The sequence below is a fragment of the Anolis carolinensis genome, chromosome 4, assembly GCF_035594765.1.
Source record: "Anolis carolinensis isolate JA03-04 chromosome 4, rAnoCar3.1.pri, whole genome shotgun sequence".
Classification (NCBI taxonomy): Eukaryota; Metazoa; Chordata; class Lepidosauria; order Squamata; family Dactyloidae; genus Anolis; species Anolis carolinensis.
The window spans coordinates 181,829,917-181,856,274 of NC_085844.1; the positions used below are offsets into that span (position 1 = coordinate 181,829,917).

Genomic DNA, 26,358 nt, shown 5'->3' on the forward strand with positions numbered 1-26,358 from the left:
AAATATGAAGGTTTTGCACTGGAGTGAAGAAAGCATTAAACCAAAAGTGAAATGCTTCTGCTTTTGCTGTGTTCAACCGGTAGTGTCAGAGAGTTATTGCAGAAGCAAGGGAAGCAAGTCAGGCATTGCAGATAAAAAATTAAACATGAAAAATGTAAGATATATTTGAGATAAGTATTGCATGCTAAAACAATGGAATACATGGTGATTCTTGAAATAGTTTTATAGGTAACCATTTGAGCATAGTAAAATTGCCACTCCGATTCATGATATTGCATTATAACACCTGCCGCCGCATCATATTGTAGGCTCACGTTTAACTTGTTGTCCACAAGGACTCCAAGATCTTTTTCACACATACTACTATTGAGCCAGGCGTCCCCCATTCTGTATCTTTGCAGAAAAAATGAAAAGCCAATGGAATTTTGGCCTGCATAAACAGGAGTATAGTGTCTAGATCCAGAGAAGTCTTGCTACCCCTCTATTCTGCCTTGGTCAGACCACACCTGGAATATTGTGTCCAATTTTGGGCACCACAATTGAAGGGAGATGTTGACAAGGTAGAAAGTGTCCAGAGGAGGGAGACTAAAATGATTAAGGGTCTGGAGAACAAGCCCTTTGAGGAGCAGCTTAAAGACCTGGGCATGTTTAGCCTGCAGAAGAGAGGAGAGGAGACATGGCTGGGCTGTGGCGCAGGCTGTTTAGTAGCCAGCTGCAATAAATCACTATGACCAAGAGGTCATGAGTTCGAGGCCAGCCTGTGTCAGAGCGAGCACCCAACAATTAAAATAAAAGTAGCCATGCTCGTTGTTGACCTAAGCAACCCGAAAGACAGTTGCATCTGTCAAGTAGGAAAATTTAGGGACTGCTTATGCAGGGAAGGCTAATTTACTGATTTACTTTCTCGACTGCCCGCATCGCGTCTGCAACAACTAGATCCTCAGAGCTGTTTCGGGTTGTTGGGGAGCTCCTCCACCCTCCTCAGGCTGGGGGGGCACCTGACATCCCGGCAACTCGGTGTAGCGAGTTTGCTCACCATTTTGCAGACAAAGTCGTTCAGATTCATTCCGACTTAGATGCTGGCCTTGTTGCAATGCCAGGTGAGGTAACCGAGGCTTCTGTCTGTTCGATCTTGTGGGATTCGTTTCAGCTTGTGCAGCCTGATGATGTGGACAAGATTCTTGGAGCGGTGAGGGCGACCACCTGTGCCCTTGACCCTTGCCCATCTTGGCTTTTAAAACAGGCCAGTGGTGGGTTGGTTGATTGGTTTGTGAGAATAATTAATGCCTCTTTGGAGCAGGGTAGATTTCCATCTAATCTAAAACAAGCGGTGGTGAGACCTATCTTAAAGAAGGCCTCCCTAGATTCGACCAACTTGCATAACTACAGACCAATCTCCAACCTTCCATTTTTGGGCAAGGTCTTGGAGCGGGTGGTTGCCTCTCAGCTCCAGGGATTCTTGGATGATACGGATTCTCTGGACCAATCGCAGTCTGGCTTCAGGCCTGGTTTCAGCACCGAGACGGCTTTGGTCGCCTTGGTGGATGACCTCCGCAGGGAGCTGGACAGGGGGAGTGTGACCCTGCTGGTTCTCTTGGATATCTCAGCGGCTTTCGAAACCATCGACCATGGTATCCTTCTGGGCCGTCTCTCCGGGATGGGCTTTGGGGGTACTGTTCTGCAGTGGCTTCAGTCCTTCCTAGAGGGGCGTTCCCAGATGGTGAAGCTGGGGGACACCTGCTTGGACCCCTGGCCATTGTCCTGTGGGGTCCCGCAAGGTTCTATTCTGTCCCCCATGCTTTTCAATATCTACATGAAACCGCTGGGCGAGGTCATCCGGGGTTTTGGAGTTCGGTGCCATCTCTACGCGGATGACACCCAACTCTACTACTCTTTTCCACCAAAATCCAAGGAAGCCCCTCGGATACTGGATCAGTGTCTGGCCGCTGTGTTGGCCTGGATGAGGGCGAAAAAGCTGAGACTTAATCCTAATAAGACAGAGGTCCTCCAGGTCAGTCGAAAGTCCGATCGGGGTATTGGGTGGCAACCTGTGCTTGACGGGGTTGCACTCCCCCTGAAGGCGCAGGTCCGCAGCTAGGGGGTCCTCCTGGATTTGGGGCTGACGCTTGAGGCTCAGGTGTCGGCCGTGGCCGGGAGGGCCTTTGCACAACTAAAACTTGTGCGCCAGCTGCGACCATACCTCGAGAAGTCTGATCTGACTACGGTGGTCCACGCCTTAGTTATCTCTAGACTGGACTATTGCAATGCGCTCTACGTGGGGCTGCCTTTGAAGACGGCCCGGAAATTGGAATTAGTTCAGCGCTCGGCAGCCAGGCTTCTAACAGGAGCAAACTACAGGGCGCGTTCTACGCCTCTGTTTAAGGAGCTCCACTGGCTGCCGTTTGTTTTCCGGGCCCAATTCAAGGTGCAGGTTATCACCTACAAAGCTCTAAACGGTTTGGGACCCACCTACCTTAGAGACCACATCTCCCCCTATGAACCTGCACGATCTCTTCGCTCTTCGGGGGAGGCCCTCCTCTCGCTCCCACCACCTTTGCAGTTGTGGCTGGTGGGGACGAGAGAGAGGGCCTTCTCCGCTGTGGCCCCCCGCCTCTGGAACTCACTCCCGAGGGAGATTAGACAGGCCCCCACCCTCCTTGCCTTTCGAAAAAGCCTTAAAACCTGGCTTTTCCAGAGGGCCTTCGACGACTAATTTTTGGGGGTTGATTTGTCTGCCCATTTAATTTAATTAGAGAGTGTTCTGCCATGATTATTGATACCTTGCTGAGTACTTCTGCCACGAAGCTACAGAAGCCCTCTATTTCGGCCTAGAACTGTTTTATCTCCTTGTTTTTAACATGTGATGTATGTATTGATTGTATGACTGCTTTTCATGTTTGATTTTACAATGTGTAATTTGTCACTGTTTTTATTATTGTTGTGAGCCGCCCCGAGTCCCCTCAGGGAGATGGGGCGGGATATAAGGATAAATTTATTATTATTATTACAACACCGGATGAGGAAGTACTCCATCAAAAAAGAACTCCATGTACATCAAAGATAAAATATTTAGGAATAAACATTACGGCAAAGAATTCACAACTTCTAAAGAATAATTATGAAAACACTTGGAAAAAAATAAAAAAGGACCTGGAAAACTGGAAGACCCAAAACCTATCACTATTGGGCCGAATTGCATCCATAAAGATGAACATATTACCGAGAATGCTGTTTCTATTTCAGTGCCTCCCTATATTGAGAACAAACAGAAGTTTTGCAGACTGGAATAAAGACCTACGCAAGTTCATCTGGCAGGGGGAAAACCCCCGAATAAAAATGAAAAATTTGACTGAAGATAAGGGAAGAGGGGGATTTGGTATGCCAGACCTGAAACTATACTATGAGGCGAGTAACCTAATTTGGATAAAGGATTGGATTTTTCTAAAAAACAAAAAATTATTGAATTTGGAAGGATGGGATTTATGTACCGGTTGGCACTCATACATATGGTATGAGAAAATTAAAAAAGAGAGAAATTTCAATAATCATATCCACAGATCAGCACTTATAAAAACTTGGAATAAGTATAAAATAAGAATGTATAACAAAACACCTAGATGGCTCTCACCTACTGAAGCACTACAGAGAAGACTAATAGGCAGGTCAGAATGGCCAAGATATGAAGAGATAATAAAGAAAGAAGGTCAAGATTACATATTGCTACCGCAACAGGAGATAAAGAATAAATACAGAAAAATTACATGGTTGAAATATTGGCAAATAAAAGAGTACTTTAAAATGGATAAAAGACAGGGTTTTATGGAAAAAGGGAACATCTGGGACAGAATCCTGACTTCGGAAGACAAAACTATCTCCAAGATCTCCAAGATCTACAGGATCTTAAATGAATGGAATACAAAAACAGAAATAGTAAAAAATAACATGACCAAATGGGCCAAAAATATTGGAAGAAATATATTAATGGAAGAGTGGGAGGCCTGTTGGAACAGAATAATCAAATTCACGTATTCTTATAATTTGAAAGAAAATTGGCTCAAGATGTTTTACAGGTGGCATTTTACACCTAAAAAATTAGGATCAATAAACAAAACCAACTGTACAAAATGCTGGAAATGTAGGGACGCAGAAGGAACGTTCCACCATATGTGGTGGACATGTAAATTTGCGAGGAAATACTGGAACATGCTTCATGAATATACTCAAAAAATATTAGGCAACAACCTACCCAAACTACTGGAAATATTTTTATTAAATATATCCAAAATACAACCAGGTTCCAATGATGAAAAGATACTAACATACCTATCAACAGCAGCTAGAATAGTGTACGCTAGATACTGGAAACAGAATAAATCTCCCGAGTTTGAAGAGTGGCTTATTAAAGTGGCAGAGATCAAGACAGACAGACTAACATTTCTGATGGCAAAACAACAGGGAAGACCGAGAATAGAAACAGACTGGAACAAAGTCGAAAGATTCCTAAATCTGAAATTAAAGAAAAATATGTAATACAGGAAGAAGAATCAACTGAGAAAAACAAATCTGACTGGAAGCAATGAAGAATCAATTGAAGAATATATGCAAGAGGAAGAAAGAAACCTCTCAACCTCCCTGAGCAACCCAGGAAGTTCTACCCTATATACCCCTCAACCCCAGCTACCCCCCTCCCCCTTTTTTTCTCTTTCTCTTTTCTTTTTTCTCTTTCCCTCCATCTCCCCACATCCCCCCCCCCACACCCCCTTGAGTCCCGCAGTTTTTATTTGTACCAAAAAAAATTCGCAAATAAAAATTAGTTTAAAAAAAAAAGGACTCCTCGTCACAGTGGATGATGAAGCAACAGCTCCTCCTGTGGCCAGAATCTAGCATACCCTCACAAAGCCAGAAGCGGGAAAGTTAAATACCCCGTGTCTGTTTGTGTGTTGTTTGTCTAATGGCATTGAATGTTTGCCATATATGTACATTGTGATCCGCCCTGAGTCCCCTTTGGGGTGAGAAGGGCGGAATATAAATACTGTAAATAAATAAATAAATAAATAAATAAATGATAGCCATGTATAAATATGTCAGGGGGAGTCATAGGGAGGAGGGAACAAGCTTGTTTTCTGCTGCCCTGGAGATAGGATGCCTGGAACCCCAGGTTTTGGCGGTGGCCAGGGGAGCCTTTGCACAACTTAGACTTGTGCGCCAGCTGCGCCCATACCTTGGGAAGTCGGACTTGGCCACAGTGGTCCACACTCTGGTTACATCCTGTTTGGACTACTGAAACGCTCTCCATGTGGGGTTGCCTTTGAAGACGGCCCGGAAGCTTCAACTAGTACAACGAGCAGTAGCCAGATTAATAACTGGAGCGGCATACAGGGAACGTACCACCCCCTGCTAAGCCAGCTCCACTGGCTGCCAATATGCTACCAAGCCCAATTCAAAGTGCTGGTTTTGACCTATAAAGCCCTAAACGGTTCTAGCCCAAACTGCTTGTCCAAACATATCTCCTCCTATGAACCTACTAGGTTGTTAAGATCATCTGGAGAGGCCCTGCTCTTGGTCCCACCTGCCTCGCAGGCGCGGCTGGTGGGAACGAGGGACAGGGCCTTCTCGGAGGTGGCTGTAGAATGCCCTCCCCAGTAGTGTTCGACAAGCTCTGCTTCTCCTAGGTTTAAGGAAAGCCGTGAAGACATAGCTGTGTACTCAAGCGTTCGAGGAGTAACAGCTAAGGTCAATGTGACGTGAATCAAGGTACACATGAAGATGTTAGTGGACAAATTTAACTATACGTACATTTTAAATTTCATAATTCATGGTTTAATAGAGTCTAATTAGAGTTTGGTACTGTTTTATTGTTTATTGATATGTTGTTGTTTTATTGAATGTATTTTGGGCAATGTAATTTGCTGACTGTTGCAAGCCGCCCTGAGTCTCTCTGGGTGAGAAGGGAGGGGTAAAAATGATGTAAATAAATAAATAAATAAATAAATTCAGGAAAGCATTTTTCTGAAAAAAAGAAGATAAGATCAGGATGGGGAAATGTATCTGGCATTACAATGAGAAGTGCATTAAGGGTGTGTGTGGTGTATTTTTTTGATACTGTTGTTCACTGCTTCTGCAATAGAGTAATAAAATTAAGCCGTTTGTATATTAAACAGGATAACCAATATCTACATACCTCTATAGAGGAAGTAAACTCTACCCTAATGTTGTATCAGAAGCTGAATGATTTAAAACTATTCAATATTGATTCCACAATCAGCAATTTAACCTGGAGAGTGATTTCATTAGAAAATCATATGATGGTTGTCAATAAACTGGAAAAGAAAGAGAACCTTACACTTGGTGTGGTAAGTATTCAGGAGTTTGAGAAATTACTCTTTCAAAGCAGTTATATCTGCTGCATTCTATATATTGGTTGTGTTACATAGTGGATGAACTGGTACAAGAATGAACCACTATTACAAAAAGATGTTGCAAGTGGCGTTTGTCTCACTGCAAGTTGGGGATAGTAACAGTGTTATCCTTCCTATTTATTGGATTAAAATCAACCCTCACTGCAGTCTATGCTTTTTAGATAAATTTCATTATGTGGAGAGATCTGAGATACTGCTGTGTAGCCTGTATTTGGTGTTATATTTTATGCTTCTTCGGAGGAATCTAAAGTTGTATATACAGGCAGTCCTCGGGTTAAAAAAAAGTTAGATTCTTGAGGTTTTTTCTTAAGTTAAATTTTTATGTAAGTCGAAACCGATACTTTTTAAAGTGTAACTCCAGCTATATATATATATATATATATATATATATACCCCTAGAACGGGAAATCCACTCCTGTAAGAGTTATAATAGAGACAAAAGTGTCTCCATCAAAGCTTTATCACCAATCCTTGTTTCTACAACAACACAAAATTTTCATATATGGATATATACTGTATAAGCATAGATAACAGTTAAAACCTCTGTGACCTTTCTTTTGCTGCCTGTGCCCCTGTTAAGGTTTCACCTTTCTTTTTGTCCTTGTGAGAATTGGATTATAAAGCTTTGATGGAGACACTTTTGTCCCCATGATAACTTACAGAAGTGGATTTCCCTTTCTAGGGGTAGACAGATGTAAGCCAGACGTTTGTAACTCAGGGAGCTATGTCTCCCATCTATGCCAAAGTTAAAATGACTTAACTTCAGTAGGGTTCACCCAACAGTCCACATTTCTGTTTGCCTCCCACTCCCTGGAGAACATGTTCATTGTTTATATGCCCTTTCAAGATGTAAGTCTTGGTTCACTTTGCAACCTTATTGCACCATTAAAATCTGCAGCCCACTTATCTGTCTGCTTAAGTATCTAATATGTGTTGCCTGCTGCAAGGTTAGCAGGGCCGGCCGGAGATATTTTTAAATGTTAAGCGGGGGTGCTAAAAAGCGCCCCCGCCACCGGCCCCGCCTCCCACGCCCTGGCCCCGCCCAGCATGCCCTGGCCCTGCCTCCCACGCTGCGTGGGAGGCGGGGCCAGGGCGAATAGTGCTGGGGGCGGGGCCAGAGTTGGCCCCGCCCCCGTCCAGCGTGCCCTGGCCGCAACCAGGAAGTAAGGGCAAAATGGCCTATTTTTGCCCTTACTTCCTGGGCCTTTTTGCCCTTACTTCCTGGTCGCGGCCGCCGATCGCCCGGGCGATCGGCGGCCGCGACCAGGAAGTAAGGCCCAAATGGCCTATCTGTGCTGTGCGTATGCGCACAGCACAGATAGGCCATTTGGCCCTTAGTCTACAAACTAAGGGCAAAAAGGCCTATCTGGCTGTGCGCATGCGCACAGCACAGATAGGCCATTTTGCCCTTAATCGACAAACTAAGGGCAAAGTGGGCTATCTGGCAGTGCGCATGCGCACAGCCAGATAGGCCATTTTGCCCTTAGTTTGTCAACTACGGGCAAAATGGCCTATCTGTGCTGTGCGCATGCGCACAGCACAGATAGGCCATTTGGCCCTTACTTCCTGGTCGCGGCCGCCGGGCGATCGGCGGCCGCGACCAGGAAGTAAGGGCCAAATGGCCTTAGTTGACAACTAAGGGCAAAATGGCCTATCTGTGCTGTGCTGCATGCGCACAGCCAGATAGGCCATTTTGCCCTTAGTTTGTCGACTACGGGCAAAATGGCCTATCTGTGCTGTGCGCATGCGCACAGCACAGATAGGCCATTTGGCCCTTACTTCCTGGTCGCGGCCGCCGGGCGATCGGCGGCCGCGACCAGGAAGTAAGGGCCAAATGGCCTTAGTTGACAACTAAGGGCAAAATGGCCTATCTGTGCTGTGCGCACGCGCACAGCACAGATAGGCCATTTGGCCCTTACTTCCTGGTCGCGGCCGCCGGGCGATCGGCGGCCGCGACCAGGAAGTAAGGGCCAAATGGGCTATTCAACAAACTTAGTCAACAAAGTTAGTCAACAAACTAAGGGCAAAATGGCTTATCTGGCTGTGTGCATGCGCACAGCACAGATAGGCCATTTTGCCCTTAGTCAACAAACTAAGGGCAAAATGGCTTATCTGGCTGTGCGCATGCGCACAGCACAGATAGGCCATTTTGCCCTTAGTTTGTAGACTAAGGGCAAAATGGCCTATCTGCTTGTAGCGGTTTGGCGTGGGCGCGGGGATTGAAGCCCCGCGCCAACACCGGAGGCGTCGGTGGCGCTACGGGCCGCTGTCGACGCCTCGACAGCGCCCCTAGCGGCCAGCGCCCAAGGTGGCCGCGTCAGCGGCCTCGTAGAATCAACCGGCCCTGAAGGTTAGATTAGTCTCCCATTGATCTCAAGAAACAATGAGGCCTCATTGCTATTTAATTAGTTTTTTACAATAAAGAGTTTAGATATTATGTAGAACCAAGTCATAACTACATTTTAATGTCTGAGCAGCTAACTTCTCATCTTTGTATGTATTCTATTTTATGTATGCTATCTTTGAAAATGTAAGCTATACTTTTGAAGCTGAAAGCATGTAGTTTTTATTGTCTATTGCAGGTGGGTGGCTTAACTACCTCGACAAATGTAGAGCATGAAGGAAGAAATGAAACTACTACTGAAAAAGTACAGGATATAGAGGTAATTGTAGAGTAAAGCACATTGAAATACTTTTAACGCAAATCTTTTTGAAATAGATTGAAATTGTCTTGGCCAATATTCTGATGCTCCTGCCTTTTTCTTTCATGCATTTTCTCATTTACTGTCAAATGTGGAGGAGGATAAGTTACGTAGAATATTAAGGATTTCACATTCTTAAAGTATGGGGGAGAGTGTGGGCCACTTTGTAGCCACTATTAACTTTATATGCTTTTAATCTGTTTGTTCTATATGTTTTACTTGCACAACTGTTTTTTATTATTATGTTTTAAATTGTAAGCTGCCTTGAATCACCCATGGGTGAGAAAGGCGGGGTATAAATGAAGTAAGTAAATAAATAAATAGTGTCCTCAAAAATCCCAAATAATCTGCATAAAACCTCTAAAAAAGCACATAACCTTGAAGAAATATTTTGGAAGAAGAGTCAGGCATATATATTTGTGCTGCTTATGGGCAGATGAATTCACACTCTAGATATGCAAATGGATATACTGTAGTTAATAATTTTATGCAATTTGTTCAGCATTTATAATTGTGTGCAGTGCCTTTCTGTGAGGGATTGTGCTGGAGTTTGACACTTACATTTTCCTCCTCCTGTGTAGTTTGTGCTCTGTCCTCTACAATCAGCCAACAACATGGTAGTCCCATTAAACAAGAAACATTAAACTGGTACTATCTGGAATCTGGTACTTTAAATCAATTAATCTGACTTCTGGCTTTGAAAGAAGTTATCACCTCAATCTCTAGTGAAAGCTGCAAAGTGTTGTTGTTGTTGTTATACAGAAAACAGAAAATGGGGAGTCTCAGGTATCCAAACTAAGAGAGAAGCTGCAACAAATCAGTTCTCTGTCAAGGAAACCAGAAAATGACAGATCTGAAGCACTGAAAAAAGGTGAATATTCTCTCTAATGGTGTTGTGCTATTTTCTGTTTTGCAAAAGTGCTTTTTAACTAATGACCTGGTTGAATTATAGTGAGTCTTGGCCAAATGGGTTGCCAGAAGGCATCAGAATATGCTTATTTATTTATTACAGTATTTCTATCCCTCCCTTCTCACCCCCGAGTGGGGACTCAGGGCGGCTTACAACCAAATATAAAACAAAATATATAAAAACAGTTAAAATACAACAATAATAAAACATTAAATTAAGTTAAAATATATTAACATTAGAAATATTGTTTTATCTAAGACTTCTAGGTGCTGTCTTTCAATAATATGCAATCCAGAATCAGATGGTTAACAGCACAACATTTTTAATGTGGGTGACTAGGACACATACATTTCTTCTTGCATTATTATTTATTTAGCCTATATTCCACCTTTTTTCCAAAATGAGATCCAAGCCAAAGCACAGTTAAAAGAATGGTCCATCAGTTGATTTAGAAGAGTCAAATAAGTATTTGTACCAATTTTATTATGTGATCTTATGAAAGATAGTGGTGGTAGTGTTGGGGGGGGGGGGGGGTTCACATGGTAACTTTGATCTTTTTAAAAGTGCCAGTAAGTAGTCATTGTAAATCAACTGTCAATTTCAGAGGTTCTGGGCACTGTTTTCAATTAACCTTAATCCAATATGAGCCATATCACCACTTTCCAAGAAAACTGGGAGTTACCAGAATATTACTTTTGATTTGATGCATATCATCAAAATTCAGTCCTCTTTGTGAGTTTTAACTACCGGTATTTTCTATATTTTACTTATGATCAAAAGAAAAAGCTATAACTAGTGTAAAATTATTTGACAGTAGGAAAACTCCAGAGCCCCACATCAAAACCTACAAAACTTCCAAGAATTTCTTCAAGATCAGTCAAGAACAGTTTTGAAGGAAGTAGACACCCAAGAGGCTTGCCTTTGCCTGGAATATCCAGCTCAGAAGGTAACTTACTTGGTTTTGTTGGAAAGCCATAAATATAGTCTCCCTCTCCCCCTGTTTAGTACATTAGAGGCCCCATCTACACTGCCATATGATACAGATTATCAAAGCAGATAATCCAAATTATCTGCTTTGAACTGGATTGTATGAGTCTACACTGCCATATAATCCAGTTCAAAGCAGATAATATGGATTTTATATTGCAGTGTAGACGGGGCCAGAGTCAACTAGGATTAGCTATTACCTTTGACCTAATTCAGATGTAATCTGATTTTTATTAAATGGAATGTTATTCATCTTCTAATCCAGCCTTTCCTTGAGCTATGGTAGCAGTGCCAGCGTCAGCCTCATAAGGGGAATGTGGCAGTATGATAAACATAACACATTACGATGTCACATTAAGATGTATTTATTTAGAAATTTGGCTTATTATAAAATAGCTAACATGCTGATTTATGCTATTAGTTTTCACCCACTTGGTTCCTCTTGTATATGCGGTTGATGTCTTATCACACTGCTGGATAGGGAAGGGACTATCACATCAAGGAATGTGACTCACTCTTTGCACTTAATAAGCCACAGGCTGCTTGCTTGGTTACTCACACTTGTAGTGGAATTGATTCGACAACATGCATTGTGATTGTTGTGATATGCTAGCTGGATCTAATTCTTAACATAACATTGTTGATTTTGCTGTTCCCATTCTATTTGACTACTGTAGTTATTCGAGTATAATGCACCATTGAGTGTAATATGCATTGCTCACCTCAATTTTGAAGGTGCACATTACAAAAATAAATAAATTTGTCATCAAATGCAATGCACAGTGTGTCAAGGAGGCAGGCAGCATGAATGAGGCCATTTGGGAAGCCACACCCTGCAGTCAGGCCAAGGCTAGCAAACACACCAGCCTTATTTACCAGGCCCTCAAAACTGAGAGGGAGGTTGGGAAGGCCTCGAAAATGAGGACAATTAGGAACAATGCAGGACTGAGTTGGAGAGGGGAGCAGGGTGAGACACCTTCAGAGCTGTCTGGGATGTAGAATACGCAACCAAGCTCTGGCCAAAAGGGAGATGGTGAGAGTGGTGCTTCTGGCTCCTTCGGCAGGAATGACTGAGTCACCAACTGGGCATTCCTCCTCCTTCTCTGGATGCCATGCAGCCCAGATGCTGCCACCGGGTACAGCCTCTTTGCCCCCCCCCCCCCAACCTCCCTGTCTGGCCTCCAGGTCCTGCCTCCCTGTCCCCCCAAATCTTTTCATGCAGATTGGTTTATGTGTGCAATTCTAACACATCATCAATTCTAATGTGCACCTAAATTTTGTAATTTAGCAAAAAAAAAAAAAGCTGAGCATTAGAATCAAGTAAATATGGCAAACCCTTTCATCAACAGGAACTATAGTGCAGCTAATAAAATACGTGTTATGTCTCTCAGGTAATAAATGGCTGTTATAGATGGTTTGTTCTCATTCAATAAACAATTATATTTCTTGGTTTTAAATATATTTCTTCCTCCTCACAGAACTTCAGGATTTATTCAGGACTGCCAATCAAGAGACAGACGGCAAGCTGCCATATGAAGACCAGCAAAAATTGGTTGGGTCTGCAATTCAGGATTCACAGAGCTTTAAGAAATCCAGTGCAGATAGGGATGAGAAATATTCCTAGCAGAACTGAGGGTGGCCCTGGATGTACAGAATTTCTGCTTATAAATACAGTATTTGAAGAACTACAGTAGCTACAACAACAACATGTCAGATAATGAAAAGCTACATCTAGCACTTTCCCCAATGATGATACTAATCTTTGCAGCTTAATTTAGTTTACTTGTTGTACTTGTTGACACCTTTTACATTTTGTGTTCTTTTAATTTTTGTGTTCTTTGGAAAGTATTGAAAAGCTTTTATATTTTTATGAAAAATTTAAGGAAATCTTGACTCTTGAAAGATTTTCAGTTCTGAGGCTCTATTGCAGAGATGTTCATGTCTATGTTCTTTGGACACAAGTGCAACACATTACTTGTTAATGATGTGCTGCCTTCATTCCTTGTTCCAAGGAGATTAGAGCATTTGATTTCTCATGGTCCAGGCCAAAGTTTGACATCCTGGCATTGTATTGAAAACCTATATGGGGATAATTATTGCAGTGAATAACTATATTCATGGCATTAAATTAACTATACGGTAATTGCACCTTAAACTATGCTAAGAATTTTAGCTGAAAGTTTTTATTTCCCTTATAAGGGAAGCTCTTGTCTTCAAATTAGAATATTGTGTAAATATTGACAAACTTATTTTATATTTCAAATTTGCCTTAAATTAGCTGCACTTTAGAATTAAAAACATAAAACAATCTGATGGTGTGGGATAGGATTTGTCTGCTTGTAAATATTTAAAACAGCATAAATCACACACATCTGGGTTGACTTTGTATTGAGGGTAATAAAAATTCCAGTCTGTATTGTATGAATGTTGAAGACTGGGAGCACATACCTTTCCACTAGGAATTCTATTTTTAGGACACTTTCCCCACAGTTGCCTGGAAATGTATGGCTAGCTTTCAGATAGTCGAAATCTGAACCTTTACACTAGATTGTTAAAGAAGGCTACTTTTCTTAACACTTTGGAAAAAAAAGAAATTCAAATTTATTTACTACTCAGAACAATATAGTGGAATGGTTTTTTAATTTCCTTTTGCTTTGAAATCGAGTAGAAATTGTGTTTGGTACTATCAACCTTAAAGTGACGGGTAGATACTTGAAATATAAGAAAGCTAAGTATTCACTGCACCCTTTCCCTTTATTTTGACTTACTTAAAAAAAACCTGTCTCCACCTTAATTTGCATCTCATATAATTAAAAGTGTTTCTGATGATCACTGTAATAACTGTAATTCTTGGGCTTTTTGTTTGTGTCAGCAAGATGAGGTTATCTGAATTAGATCCTATAAGTGCATCTTTGTATTTGCATTATGGGTGTCTCTCTGTGGTAGTTATAAGGTAGCGAACTCTGATCCAGGCTTGCACTGAAACACGGTTCTAATGAAAATGCCTTCCCCAGTTTCTTTCAGAATAAATACTTTGGTGAGGGAACTTGCATTGGGGTCCTGTCACAGGTGAGGAAGCCATATTTAACCTCCTGTTGCATTGCTATCTCAGGCAATTCTGTCTCCTTCTACACTGCCATATAATCCAGATTATCAAAGTAGATAATCCACATTATCTGCTTTGAACTGGATTGTATGAGTCTATACTGCCATATAATCCAGTTGAAAGCAGATAAGTTGGATTTTATATGGCACTGTAGATGGGGCCTTAGTCTGGACTGCAGGTCTTTTAATTTCTGTTTTTAAAACACATGTAAATTTTAAGAGGCATTGAATGTAATATGTAGTTTCACTTCCTAGACAGCCCCCTTTCCGTTGTAAACTTTGTTTTCTTGATACTGTGTTTTTGTCAAAGGAAAATAGGTATACATGAAGAATAAGATATTTAAAAAGTAAATGTCAATGTTCTCTAGATTCTGAGTAGAGAAGAAATCCAAGCAAATATTCTATTGTGAGGCAGAATTTGATGTTGCACCAGTGCTTTCAAGAATGTATTGCAAGGACACACACATTTTTTGCACCTTTTAGGAGATTTAATTCTCAGCAAAGTGACAGTCTGCAGCAAAAGGTTGACTTTCTAGTAATTTGAATATGGGTGTCGTTGACAGTTATGGTGGCCACTGTCAAAATACTAATAAACCAGAAGGCCTGGTGTAACATACACTCAACATCACAGAATGTTACCTTGCTGTAGAAAGAACAAAAGTCTTCCTATGCTAAAGAAGAGTCTTGAAGTATCATTCCCTCAATAGGTTGTTTCATTATTGTTGTTGGTTTTTCCTCCAAACCTGAAGCTTTGCCCATTAGTTAAGAGAACAAGTGTTCTCTCAGACAAGCATCACTTTCACATACTTTGTATAAAACCTTTGACCAAATAAAGCAATAACAATATTAGTGTTTGTTTGTATCACTGTAATGATTGTATGCCAAAAATTGAAGATATTTATAGAAGGTTCACTTGTAATCTAATTCCACTGCTAATTCAGTGACTCAGAGCATTTTTGGTTTCCTTTGAGGTATACTTCTACTATAATATAAAATCATATCCAAACATTGTGACCCACCTGGCTAATTTAGTTGATCAGCTACTGAACTGATAATCAATGATGACTTGTGAGTGACATCGTTTCTTCTAACGTTTGCATTTCCCAGTTCTTTGCATGTGTGTTACACATGAGCAATATAATCAATAATTTAGCAGATCCCCGTGAATCATATTTGCAAAAGTCACTGAAATGGTGTGGGACCAAATCATCAAAGAAAACCCATATACCACTCTAGCAATATGTCTTTTGTAACTCTAGCTTTCTGATAATCAGCTTTATAACAAATAATAATGACAGATTTGTATTATTGACAGGGATGTGATTGTTTGGTTTCTGTTCTTATGGGATGTGCCTTGCTAGGTTGCTCTATGCACCCCTTACGTGAGTTTCTAGCAGAACATGCATACCTTTCCAGGAACAGCCAAGGACCCGTGACAGCCAGTAACATTACATTTGCCTGAATCATGCATTCTGGGCTGCAGTTTCCAGATGCTTTTGTATTTTATACATTAAATTAAATTTAAAAATATATTTTGTAGCAAATACATTATACCTTTCTATCATAAATAATCAGAAATCAAACAGAAATCTTCCCCATCTCAGACACTTATACAAAACTGTTAGTATGAGCAACAGGTGATGCCAATAAGAGGCTGTGCTTTTTAATTTCTGTAATGGTAGGGTGATGGGAGAGGGCACCAGGAGGCGGTTGCTCTCATGATTCTGCCAATTAGCCAGGATTTGCAGTCCGATAACATCTGGAGGACCACAGTTCTTTGGTATATACTTTCCCAACCAATATTCCCAGTTGAGATCAGGTCCACATGCTCACTTTAAGTGAGTGCCCTGCTGATGCTTTGGTCTACAAATCCGTCAAAAACACATGAAGAGTGGCAAAATCAGGATAAGTTCAGGATAAGCTTTATATTTCCAAACCCGAATGCTTTGTGTAACATACACTATAGTTAGGAGTTAATGGGCACCAAACTGTTCAGCAGACTGACCAAGCATGATTGGTGCGGGGCTTAATGAGAGAATATGAGAGAATTCATCTTAAATCATGGGTTTGAATCAGTGTTCAGAATTCGTATCACTAACATTGTGATGTGGTGTTCTATGATTGGTGAAAACACGTGAAACTGGCCTTCCCCAAACTAATGTCCTGCTGATGTTTTGGCCAAGATGTCCCATCCACCCTGACATCCCTATCTAGGTAGTACAGTAGTCTCTCACTTATCCAACATAAATGGGCCGGCAGAACATTGGATAAGTGAAACTCTTGGATAATGAGGGATTAAGGAAAAGCCTATTAAACATCAAATTATGTTATGATTTTACAAATTAAGTACCAAAACATCATGCTTTACAACAAATGGATAGAAAAAGCAGTTCAGTACATGATAACGTTATGTAATTATTACTGTATTTATGAATTTAGCACCAAAATTTTGCAATTTATTGAAAAATTGACTACAAAAACATTGACTACTAAAAGGCAAACTGCGTTGGATAATCCAGAACCTTGGATAAGCAGAGCTTGGATAAGCGAGACTCTACTGTAGTTTGAAACATATGGAAGGTACCAAATTGTGGAAGGCTGATGTAAAATATAAAGGAAGTTATTTTTAAACTATTTCTGTTCAGATACCAGTGAATTAAAGTATACCCTTCACTGCTGTACTACATGACTTGTGTTAATTTTGAAGTTTTTTTAAAAAAAAAAATATTACAATGCTTCCAATTAAATGTCAGTTTATGAAAACCAGAGTTCTTCCTATCATTCACAATTGAAGAATTCCCAGCTAGGTTGAGAGTGTATTTGCTGAGAATTGGCAAGGAGACAACAGAATAACAATGGAGTTTGCTTGTTATCTCTGGTGGTAAGACATATGAAAATGTTCTATTTTTACAAAACGAGGCTTGAATACAGGTTTGTGCAAGGCAATTTTATCAAAAGGTTGAATAATTAGAAAACTAAGAGGTCGGAGTTTGGCACTGCTAGAAAGAGCAAGATCTTAAATAACTTTAAGATGTTGCTTGAAAGTATTATGTTGCATTTATGAATATAAAAAATACTGAGGGAACTATACAGGGACCTTTCTCTGTAAGAAGATATCTACAGACGTTCAGTCTGCATAAATACCTTGAGAAAAAGAACTGCAACTTCTTTAGTTGTCTAAAAAGAAGCTGCACTACAGTTGTATCTCCAGTCCTTGGCACAATAATACACTGTCAGGATTTAAGAATTTTTAAAAAATATCATTTGCAATGATTCTTCATTTTGACCTGTGATAATTTTTCATAAGGAATGAAAAGCTCTTTAGTTGTACATTGTATATATATATATGTTTTGCACCTATCATGCATTGTGAATGTCAAATTTAAATAAAACACTGAGGCGTAGATGTTATTTTAAAAATTCAGAATGGATTTTTATTGGTAGAATGTTGTTTTGGACATAAATGAAAATATTGCTCTTTCTCTGTCTTACAATAAGTTCACTTTACAAACATTTTATTTTTTCAGTATATAACTCATATGATGCGCAGTTAAGCAGAGAAAAAACATTTCCAGATCTCAACTTCATCCATCCAATAAATTTGCTCTTAGACAGAGATGCTGCTACCAGTATTGTATGACTCATTTTTCAACGCAGCTGATTTCAGAGGCGAACTAAATGTGCTACTGACTGGAATACTGGAGCATGGAAAAGATGCTGAATGTTCCAGGAGGGGCGGCAAGTAAGGAAGTGCACAAGCACAAGGTAATTCCTGAAACACTGGTTTGTAGGGGTCTGAATCTTGAAGGGATGAGGTGGAACAGCCAATGTTATCTGTAGTGGCCTCGCTGGACAAGATGTTGCCATGTGGCTTTGGGATAGTATGAGTTGCAGGATTGTAGGATTGCACTTCAGATCCAGGCAGGGCTTCCTTATCCATTCTGTGAGACAATGCGCGCTGGAAATACGTTTCTGCTTTCAGCTGCTTCACCCAGGCTTTTGCACGTCGTTTCTGATGGATTCGTTTCCTCCATTGAAAGAATAGCATGCAACCAAATACTAGGAAGTAACAAAATCCTAGACTTCCAAAATAGGCAGGTAGTAATCCTACATATAAGGGCAGACAATGAAATGCTTTAAATGTGTAATTTTTAGAAAATTCTAATGCATTGTTCTAGTACCCTGTTTTGATTAAATAGGTTATCAACATTTTAACTTGGGGGAGATGTTGATTTTATGTGTATATTTATCAAGCAAATCAACCCCCCCCCCCCCGGCTTAGGCCTTCCCATATTTGTCTTTTGTTTAATGGCAGTATCTAAACCTAAACAAATGCTACTAGTGGGACAATAGGATCTGGTGAAAACAGGAGACAATTTATTTCCCATGCCACTGCGACCCTCTGGATGCCTGAAAAACTGGGACTAGGAGATTCAAAAGGTACATGCATCAGTCTTTTTCATACAGTCTATTACAGCTATATTAATAATTATTGTGCTTGCACTATCAAAAATACTGATTATTAAACTTTGATCCATCACATCTTTTAAACTACAGATTCCCTAATGAATGGCATTCTGGGAACTGAAACCCCAAATAGCTAGACTATAGTTAAGAGCACCAATATAAAATGGGGTTGTCGATGCATTGCCATTTAGATTTTTGCAGAACCAATGTCAACTATAGTTTAGGGCTAAGATTATGAATAACCTAAATATTAAAACAAAGAAAACCCCCACAACCTGCTAGGAGAATCCACATTTTCTGCTATTACTTTGTGGCTGTGTAAGCATGACATGGTTTAGGGCGCAAGTTAGCAAAACGCAGACTCCAGATATCAGATTGCAACTAACATATAGCCAGTGATGGCAACTATAGTCTGTGTTCAGAAAATTCATTTTGCGCATCTCACCTTAAGATCTCTGCTAGTCTTAATATGACACTGGCACTTCCACCCAATATTTTGGCGACATTGGCTTGGGCAGAAAGAAGTTAAAATCTTAAAAACTTCTGGAGGGTGATGCACTTACTCCTGACCTATATATACCCTTCTGGTGGCAAATTTGCTTATAACTTTCTGTGGGGCTATGACACTTACCATTGGATATAATCATCATCTGGTCTCACTCAAAGTCTTTGGAATCAGTCAAATTAGTATGTTCATAGGTTAGGCCACCTTTCTCTCCTGTCCTAAGAGAGGAAAACTAAATTGAAAGAGTAGGTGATTCAGGTTAACACCATCAGAACAGAATGACAAAGAGATGATCATTCTAAAGCCTACAATGAGATAATGGCTGCTAGGCTACCTCTCTGAAGAGCTGGAGAACACATTCTGCCCTTTCCAGTCTAAGGCCATCACCACAGATTGCAATCTCTTGCATACAAGGATGGATCCGGGCAGAAGCCTTTTCATGTTTGACTTTAAATAATCAGATATTTTTTACTTCATTGTTTTTTCTCTCAGAGCATCCTCCCTCCTGCCCCACATGGAATATAACTGGAAGTGGCAAACAAACTTCCCAGGCCATACTCTATGAAACAGTCTTCTCTCTAAAAGAAGACTTCAATGACTTACTGCCTATCAATACAGCTACAAACATACCTCAATTAACAGAGTATCAACAAAAGGGGCTTTTTAAAAAAAAGTGTTTTATTTCTCTGCAGCCCCTGCTTTCCTCCTTGTCTTCTGTTGCGTTCTAAATTAGGAGGATGAACAAGGTCTGAAAAAGCACAAACCTGAAATTTGCAGAAGCATTTACAGAAAACATTACAGGGCGCCCCAAAAGTTCCATACATAGGAAAAATTAAATACTGTACTTATATTACATATTTTATACTTTCAGATTTACAACACAACAGGGAATATTTTGTACACATTGTGTAAAATTTTGTAATGGATATCTTGTAAATAAAGATATACTTAACAACTTCCCACTTTCCTCATATATGGCAACTTTTGGAACACCCTGTATAATAAAGCTTGAATAGGAATGAGCAGGATTACTACTCTAACTAATCCAACTGTAGCCATGTATGCCTTCTTATACTCTAGGCCCCCATCTACACTGACCATAGAATCCAGTAAGGAGCTGTGGTGGTGCAATGGGTTAAACCCTTGTGCTGGCTGAACTGCTGACCTGAAGGTTGCCAATTCGAATCCACAAGATGGGGTGAGCTCTCGTCTGTCAGCTCTAGCTTGCGGGGACATGAGAGAAGCCTCCCAGCAAGATGGTAACACATCCAGGCGACCCTTGGGCAACGTCTCTGTAGACGGGCAATTCTCTCACACCAGAAGCAACTTGCAGTATATTCTCAAGTCGCTTGTGACACAATTAAAAAAATAGAATCCAGTTTCTGAATCCAGGTTATCTATTTCAACCTGGATTATATGATAATTGAATTTAAAGCAGACAATCAGCATTCAGAAATTGGATTAAATGGCTATGTAGATGGGGCCTAGTGGAGGCCTATTGGCCAAAGGCTACTACTTACCAAAGGCCATGTGTCACAGACAGAACGCCACCAAATAAGGTTCAACACAGTTTATTAAAGTTACAGAACCAAAAATGCCCGTAAGAAACAAAGGGCTAGGCAAACACTTGCCTTCAATGTGAAGAGATACTAAAAACGGTTCAAAAGATAAACCGGATTAAACAGGAGTTTAATCCGGGTTAAATCAAAAATGCTTACTTCAGCCTGGCACTTTAAACAAACAAAAGTTGGTAAACAAAGATTCAATGAAACACAAATAACTGGCAGCAGATTCTTCTCTGCTACTCAAAAGCTACGATTGAGTAACTAAGTTGTTACTCCTCCGTGCAACAAGCGAACTCCGGGTCCAAACACATCAATCAGGGTAGCAGCGGTCAGCAGGGTCCCAATCCGGTCCAAGGTCGAAAGCCAGGTACAGACGTCTTTAGTTCACCAGTTCCACCGATAGCCACAGAAGGGATAGTCCGAGGTCGTAGTCAGTCAGTCAGTCCAGCGTCAATCCAGAGTAGGCAATTAATGTCCGTCAAAAAGACGACGGAGGTCCAAGGTATTCAGCAAACGAATCACACCCGTCTTCAGGAATTTCCCCAACAAGAGCCCAAGCGTTCGTCCAGATTACCTTGCCCAACGCAATTAGCCATTGATTCTAAACCCCATTTTATGCCAGTTCATAACTCCTCATCACTATCAGCTGCTATCCTAATTCCAGGTGCCTCATCATCATCATCCTCATCAGAGCTAAAACACCTTTGACTACGCCCCACAGCATCCCCAGCTGTGGATCCCGTTCCATCCCTCCAGCCCGTCCACGGGTCCGATCCTGCAACCCGCCAGTCGCCTCCCATGCTATCATTGCCGGTGACACCCAAATCCTCCCTCACATGAGTCCATTCCATGTCATCCTCCTCTGAGCTAACCATCTCTTCCTCCATTCCCTCGGTAAAACCCTCAAAGGAGTCTTCGTCTGTTGGTTCTGCAAATAAGTCTCGGAGCCGTTTCCTTTCGCGCTCCTCAAGAGAGTCTGACTCTCGAGGAGTCTTACGACCTCGTCTCCCAGTATCGGAGCCATAAGGCTCAACCATAACACCATGAAAAGTACAGGGTGTCCCAAAGACTCCATATTAGTAATAAATAAAATACACATATTTTTATACCTTCAGATAACCTAAAACTGGCATGGGCAAACTTTAGCCCTCCAGGTGTTTTGGACTTCAACTCCCACAGTTCCTAACAGCCTACCAGCTGTTGTCTAGCCTGGATGTTACTAGGATGATATAACTACTTAGAATAACATCTATGCTGGACTAGTGCTGAGCTTTGGCATAGAGTGCTACCAGTATGCAGATGATACCCAGCTACTCTTGCGTCTTGAACCTGGGACAACCACGATTCCTGAGAACTTTAAGCTGTGTTTGGAAGCAGTGATGAATTGGCTGTGAGTGAGTAGACTAAAAGTGAATCCCGCAAAAACTGAGATGCTCTGGCCCGGCCAGTCACGAGAGTTAATCCAGTCACTGCCTGATCTCGATGGGGAAGTTCTGGTTCTGTCTGCTACTGTTAAAAGCCTTGGGGTTGTGTTGGACTCATCGCTGACGATGGAGGCCCAGATCACTGCCATAAGTAGTAGGCCTTTTTTCATCTTCGCCAGGCAAGGAAATTGGCATCCTACCTTTCGACAGAAGCATTGGCAACGGTAATCCATGCAACAGTCACCACTAGGTTGGATTATTATAACGCTTTATATGCCGGCCTTCCAAAGAAAAAAACCGAGAAGATCTGAATGGTCCAAAATGCGGCGGCCAGGCTGCTAACGGGATCATCTATAAGATCCCATATTATACTGATTCTGAAACAACTGTATTGGCTACTAGGCTTGCTCAAATAATTCGTTTTCCCCGTTAACCGTTATTAATTCGTTATTTTCGTTTGTTTTGAAGCAATATACGGCATTGGTTGTCCACACGTCTGGATATCGCGGTTTCGAATCGCGAGAGGCCGTTTTTCGTTATGTCGTCGTTTTTTTCGTTAGGAAAAAAAGCTTTTGCAAATCACCCAAACTCCCACCATTCAGGCCCTTTCCTTTTGCCCCTCAGCAAAAGGGGCGTCACGGGCTCAGCCAATGGGAGGGGGCGAGGGGGAAGGAGGCCGAGGAGGAGGAGGAAGACGGAGGGGGGAAATGGCCGCCGCCGCCGCCTCGCCTCAGCTCAGGCCTGGTGTCTCTCTGTGAGGCGGGATGGAGCCGGGAATGGAGAGACCGAGAGAGACAGAGAGGGGCCCGGCGGTGAGGTTTTGACGTCTGTGCGAAGCTAGGCAAGTGGGGTTTATATATCTGTGGAAGGTCCAGGGTGGGAGAAAGAACTCTTGTCTGTGGGAGGCAAGTGTGAATGTTGCAATTGGTCACCTTGATTAGCATTGAATAGCCTTGCAGCTTCAAAGCCTGGCTGCTTCCTACCTGGGGGAATCCTTTGTTGGGAGGTATTAGCTGGCCCTGATTGTTTCCTGTCTGGAATTCCCATTTTCTGGGTGTTGTTCTTTTACTGTCCTGATTTTAGCTTTTCTGTAGCTAAAAATGCATATAAAATTGATTCTATAGGGAGGATAAATGATTGGATTTCAACTCCTACAGCTTGGCTTTTTCTGCCAATAATGGTACCCATCTTGGATATTGTAAGGGATTTTTATTATTATTATTATTATTATTATTATTATTATTATTATTATTATTATTAGACCTTGCTCCCAGGAAGGTGCCTTCGCTGTGGCTCCCAACTTATCTATCTACCTTTCCACATATTCTCCACATTGTGTGGATGTGTATGTATATTATATATATATACATGAGCCCCGATGGCGAAGTGTGTTAAAGCACTGAGCTGCTGAACTTGCAGACCGAAAGGTCCCAGGTTCAAATCCCGGGAGCAGAGTGAGTGCCCGCTGTTAGCTCCAGCTTCTGCCAACCTAGCAGCTTGAAAACATGCCAATGTGAGTAGATCAATAGGTACCGCTCTGGCGGGAAGGTAATGGCACTCCATGTAGTCATGCCGGCCACATGACCTTGGAGGTGTCTATGGACAACACTGGCTCTTGGGCTTAGAAATGGAGATGAGCACCAACCCCCAGAGTCAGACATGACTGAACTTAACGTCAAGGGATACCTTTACCTTTACCTATACACACACACACACACACAAACACACACACACATATGCAGGGACTATATATATATACACAGTATATATCACACACACACCAATTTAACAAAGTTTCAGCCACAAAAACAAAGTTTCTGAAGTAGAACAATGACTTTCACAGTAAAGACAACCCAATTTAACAGGAAATAAGACTTTCAAAGCAGGAACAGATTTCTGCAATTATTAAAAAATGGTTTATTATAAAAGCTATGAAAATTCGCCAAAAATCAGAGGATAAGGGAAACGTTCCAAATTTTGGTGAGCTATCAGTGTTAAATGTGTTCTACCACTGTACCAAGTTTGAAGAAGATCACTCAAAAAATGAGGGTGGGAGAGTCCTGTAAAGTCCTCTCCCTCTGTGCTGTTTTTGGGAATTGCGCATGCGCGTCCGCCATTAACGAATTAATTTAGAAAATAACGAATTTTCGTTAATTTCGAAATTTTTTGGGGGCAAAATTCGGAAATACCTTCAAAAACGAAACGCTGCCCCCCTCTACTTTTGCAACGAGTTTAGAATCAAATTTTTCGTGGATCGATCAAGCCTATTGGCTACCAATAGAACATCGGATCTCTTACAAGATACTGATCCTGACATTAAGAGCTCGAAATGGTAGTCAGTAGTCACCTTGATCCTCCCAGGAAAATCTATACGTACTGGGCCCTAGGGAGGTACACCTGGAAGCTACAAGGCGTAGAGCCTTTTTGACCTATGCTCCAATTCTGTGGAACACATTGCCTCCATATATTAGAGCAATGTCGGAGTTGCGACCTTTTGTAAAAGCACTCAAGACTTGGCTGTTTGGTTCTGCATTTAAGTAAATCAGATCTAATTTGCCAAGTAGTCACTGTTGAATGTTTTTATATTGTGGAATGATATTTTAAATTGTAAGTTGCTCGGAGCACTCTGATGGAGAGTGACTAATTAAGAAATAAAGTGAAGTGAAGTGAAGCGAATTGAATAATAATTTGTAAAATAGTGCTACAAGTATTACAGGAACACGGATTGCTGGGTTTTATAGTGTCCTTGTGGAAAATTTTCTTCCAAATGCTTTGGTCTACAGAAAACAGCATTTTGTGTATCTCAGCATTTTGCTCCTCTTTTGTCCCTGGATTGGTGCCTTCACTTCTAGTTGTCCATATGTATCTGGAGCCAGGTCCCCTTTTTCCAAGAAGGGCTGCAGCTGGTATTCCTGGTTCAAATCCTGAGAATCATGTACCGTATGAATGTATTCCAGTTTTTTTATCGTGTTCATAATTGCCTTACAGTGTCATAAGCGAACTGAGAGTACAAGTTGTAATGTATTTGAAAACACAAACAAAGTTTGGGGAAAAAACAACAACTTGGCATGATACCAAATGTCCTTTGACCAGTAGCTGGCCATTTGGAGTGCCTCTGGTGTTGCTATAAGAAGGTCCTTCATAGTGCATGTGGCAGGGCTCAGATTGCATTGTAATAGGTGGTCTGTGGTTTACTCTTCTCCACACTCACATGTTGTGGACTCCACTTTGTAGCCCCATTTCTTAAGGTTGGCTCTGCATCTCGTGCCAGAACGCAGTCTGTTCAGCGTCTTCCAAGTCGTCCAGTCTTCTGTGTGCCCAGGAGGCAGTCTCTTATCCAGTCACAGCCACTGATTGACGTTCCAAGTTTTAGCCTGCCACTTTTGGACTCTCACTTACTGAGGTGTTCCTGCGAGTATCTCTGTAGATCTTAGAAAACTATTTCTTGATTTGAGGCGTTGGCGTGCTGGCTGATACCCAAACGGGATGGGCCGTTGTCAATGATGTCAATGCCTTGGTCCTTTCATTGCTGGCTGCTACTTCCCAGTGGATGTCAGGTGGTGCAATGCTGGCTAAACAGTATAATTTCTCCAGTGGTGTGGGATGTAGACATCCTGTGATGATGTGGCATGTCTCATTAAGAGCCATATCCACTGTTTTAACGTGGTGAGATATATTCCACACTGGCTATGCATATTCAGCAGCAGAGCAGCAAAGCACATCGGCAGATGTCTTCACTGTATTTGGTTGTGATCTCAAGGTTGTGCCAGTCAACTTTCGTACGATGTTATTTCTAGTGCCTACTTTTTGCTTGATGGTCAAGCAGTGCTTCTTGTAAGTAAGGGCACGATCCAGGGTAGCTCCCAGGTACAGTAGAGTCTCACTTATCCAACACTCGCTTATCCAACGTTCTCAATTATCCAACCCATTTTTGTAGTCAATGTTTTCAATACATCGTGATATTTTGGTGCTAAATTCGTAAATACAGTAATTACTACTTAGCATTACTGCATATTGAACTACTTTTTCTGTCAAATTTGTTGTATAACACAATGTTTTGGTGCTTAATTTGTAAAATCATAACCTAATTTGATGTTTAATAGGCTTTTCCTTAACCCCTCCTTATTATCCAACATATTTGCTTATCCAACATTCTGCTGGCCCGTTTATGTTGGATAAGTGAGACTCTACTGTATTTTGGTGTGCTGCAATGCTCCAGTGGGATTCCTTCCCAGGTAATCCTCAGAGGTCGAGATGTTTGTCTGTTCATAAGG

At 41.4% G+C, this 26,358-nt stretch overlaps 2 protein-coding genes across 5 annotated transcripts in view; one reads left to right on the plus strand and one right to left on the minus strand.

The window, feature by feature from the left end:
• efcab14 (EF-hand calcium binding domain 14) overlaps positions 1-14,972 on the plus strand; it is a 29,962-nt gene extending 14,990 nt beyond the window's left edge. Inside the window, exons 7-11 of one of the 4 annotated variants that reach the window (XM_008116358.3) lie at positions 6,162-6,353; positions 9,002-9,082; positions 9,884-9,992; positions 10,846-10,977; positions 12,497-14,972. In XM_008116358.3, coding sequence (XP_008114565.1) covers positions 6,162-6,353; positions 9,002-9,082; positions 9,884-9,992; positions 10,846-10,977; positions 12,497-12,642 — 660 coding nt within the window. In that variant the 3' untranslated portion in view covers positions 12,643-14,972. Of the gene's footprint in view, positions 1-3,243; positions 5,065-6,161; positions 6,354-9,001; positions 9,083-9,883; positions 9,993-10,845; positions 10,978-12,496 lie in introns of those variants that run through there. The other 3 variants (XM_008116359.3, XM_062978333.1, XM_062978332.1) reach the window with 3 other exon arrangements.
• A 1,868-nt stretch (positions 14,973-16,840) lies between these two features.
• On the minus strand, positions 16,841-19,715 carry tex38 (testis expressed 38). Its single transcript, XM_003224419.4, has 2 exons — positions 19,222-19,715; positions 16,841-18,230 (listed from the first exon to the last, which is right to left on the minus strand). Exons 1-2 carry the CDS (start codon positions 19,238-19,240, stop codon positions 17,731-17,733), a joined length of 519 nt encoding a protein of 172 aa, XP_003224467.1. The 5' UTR covers positions 19,241-19,715; the 3' UTR covers positions 16,841-17,730.
• Between the last annotated feature and the right edge of the window lie 6,643 nt (positions 19,716-26,358).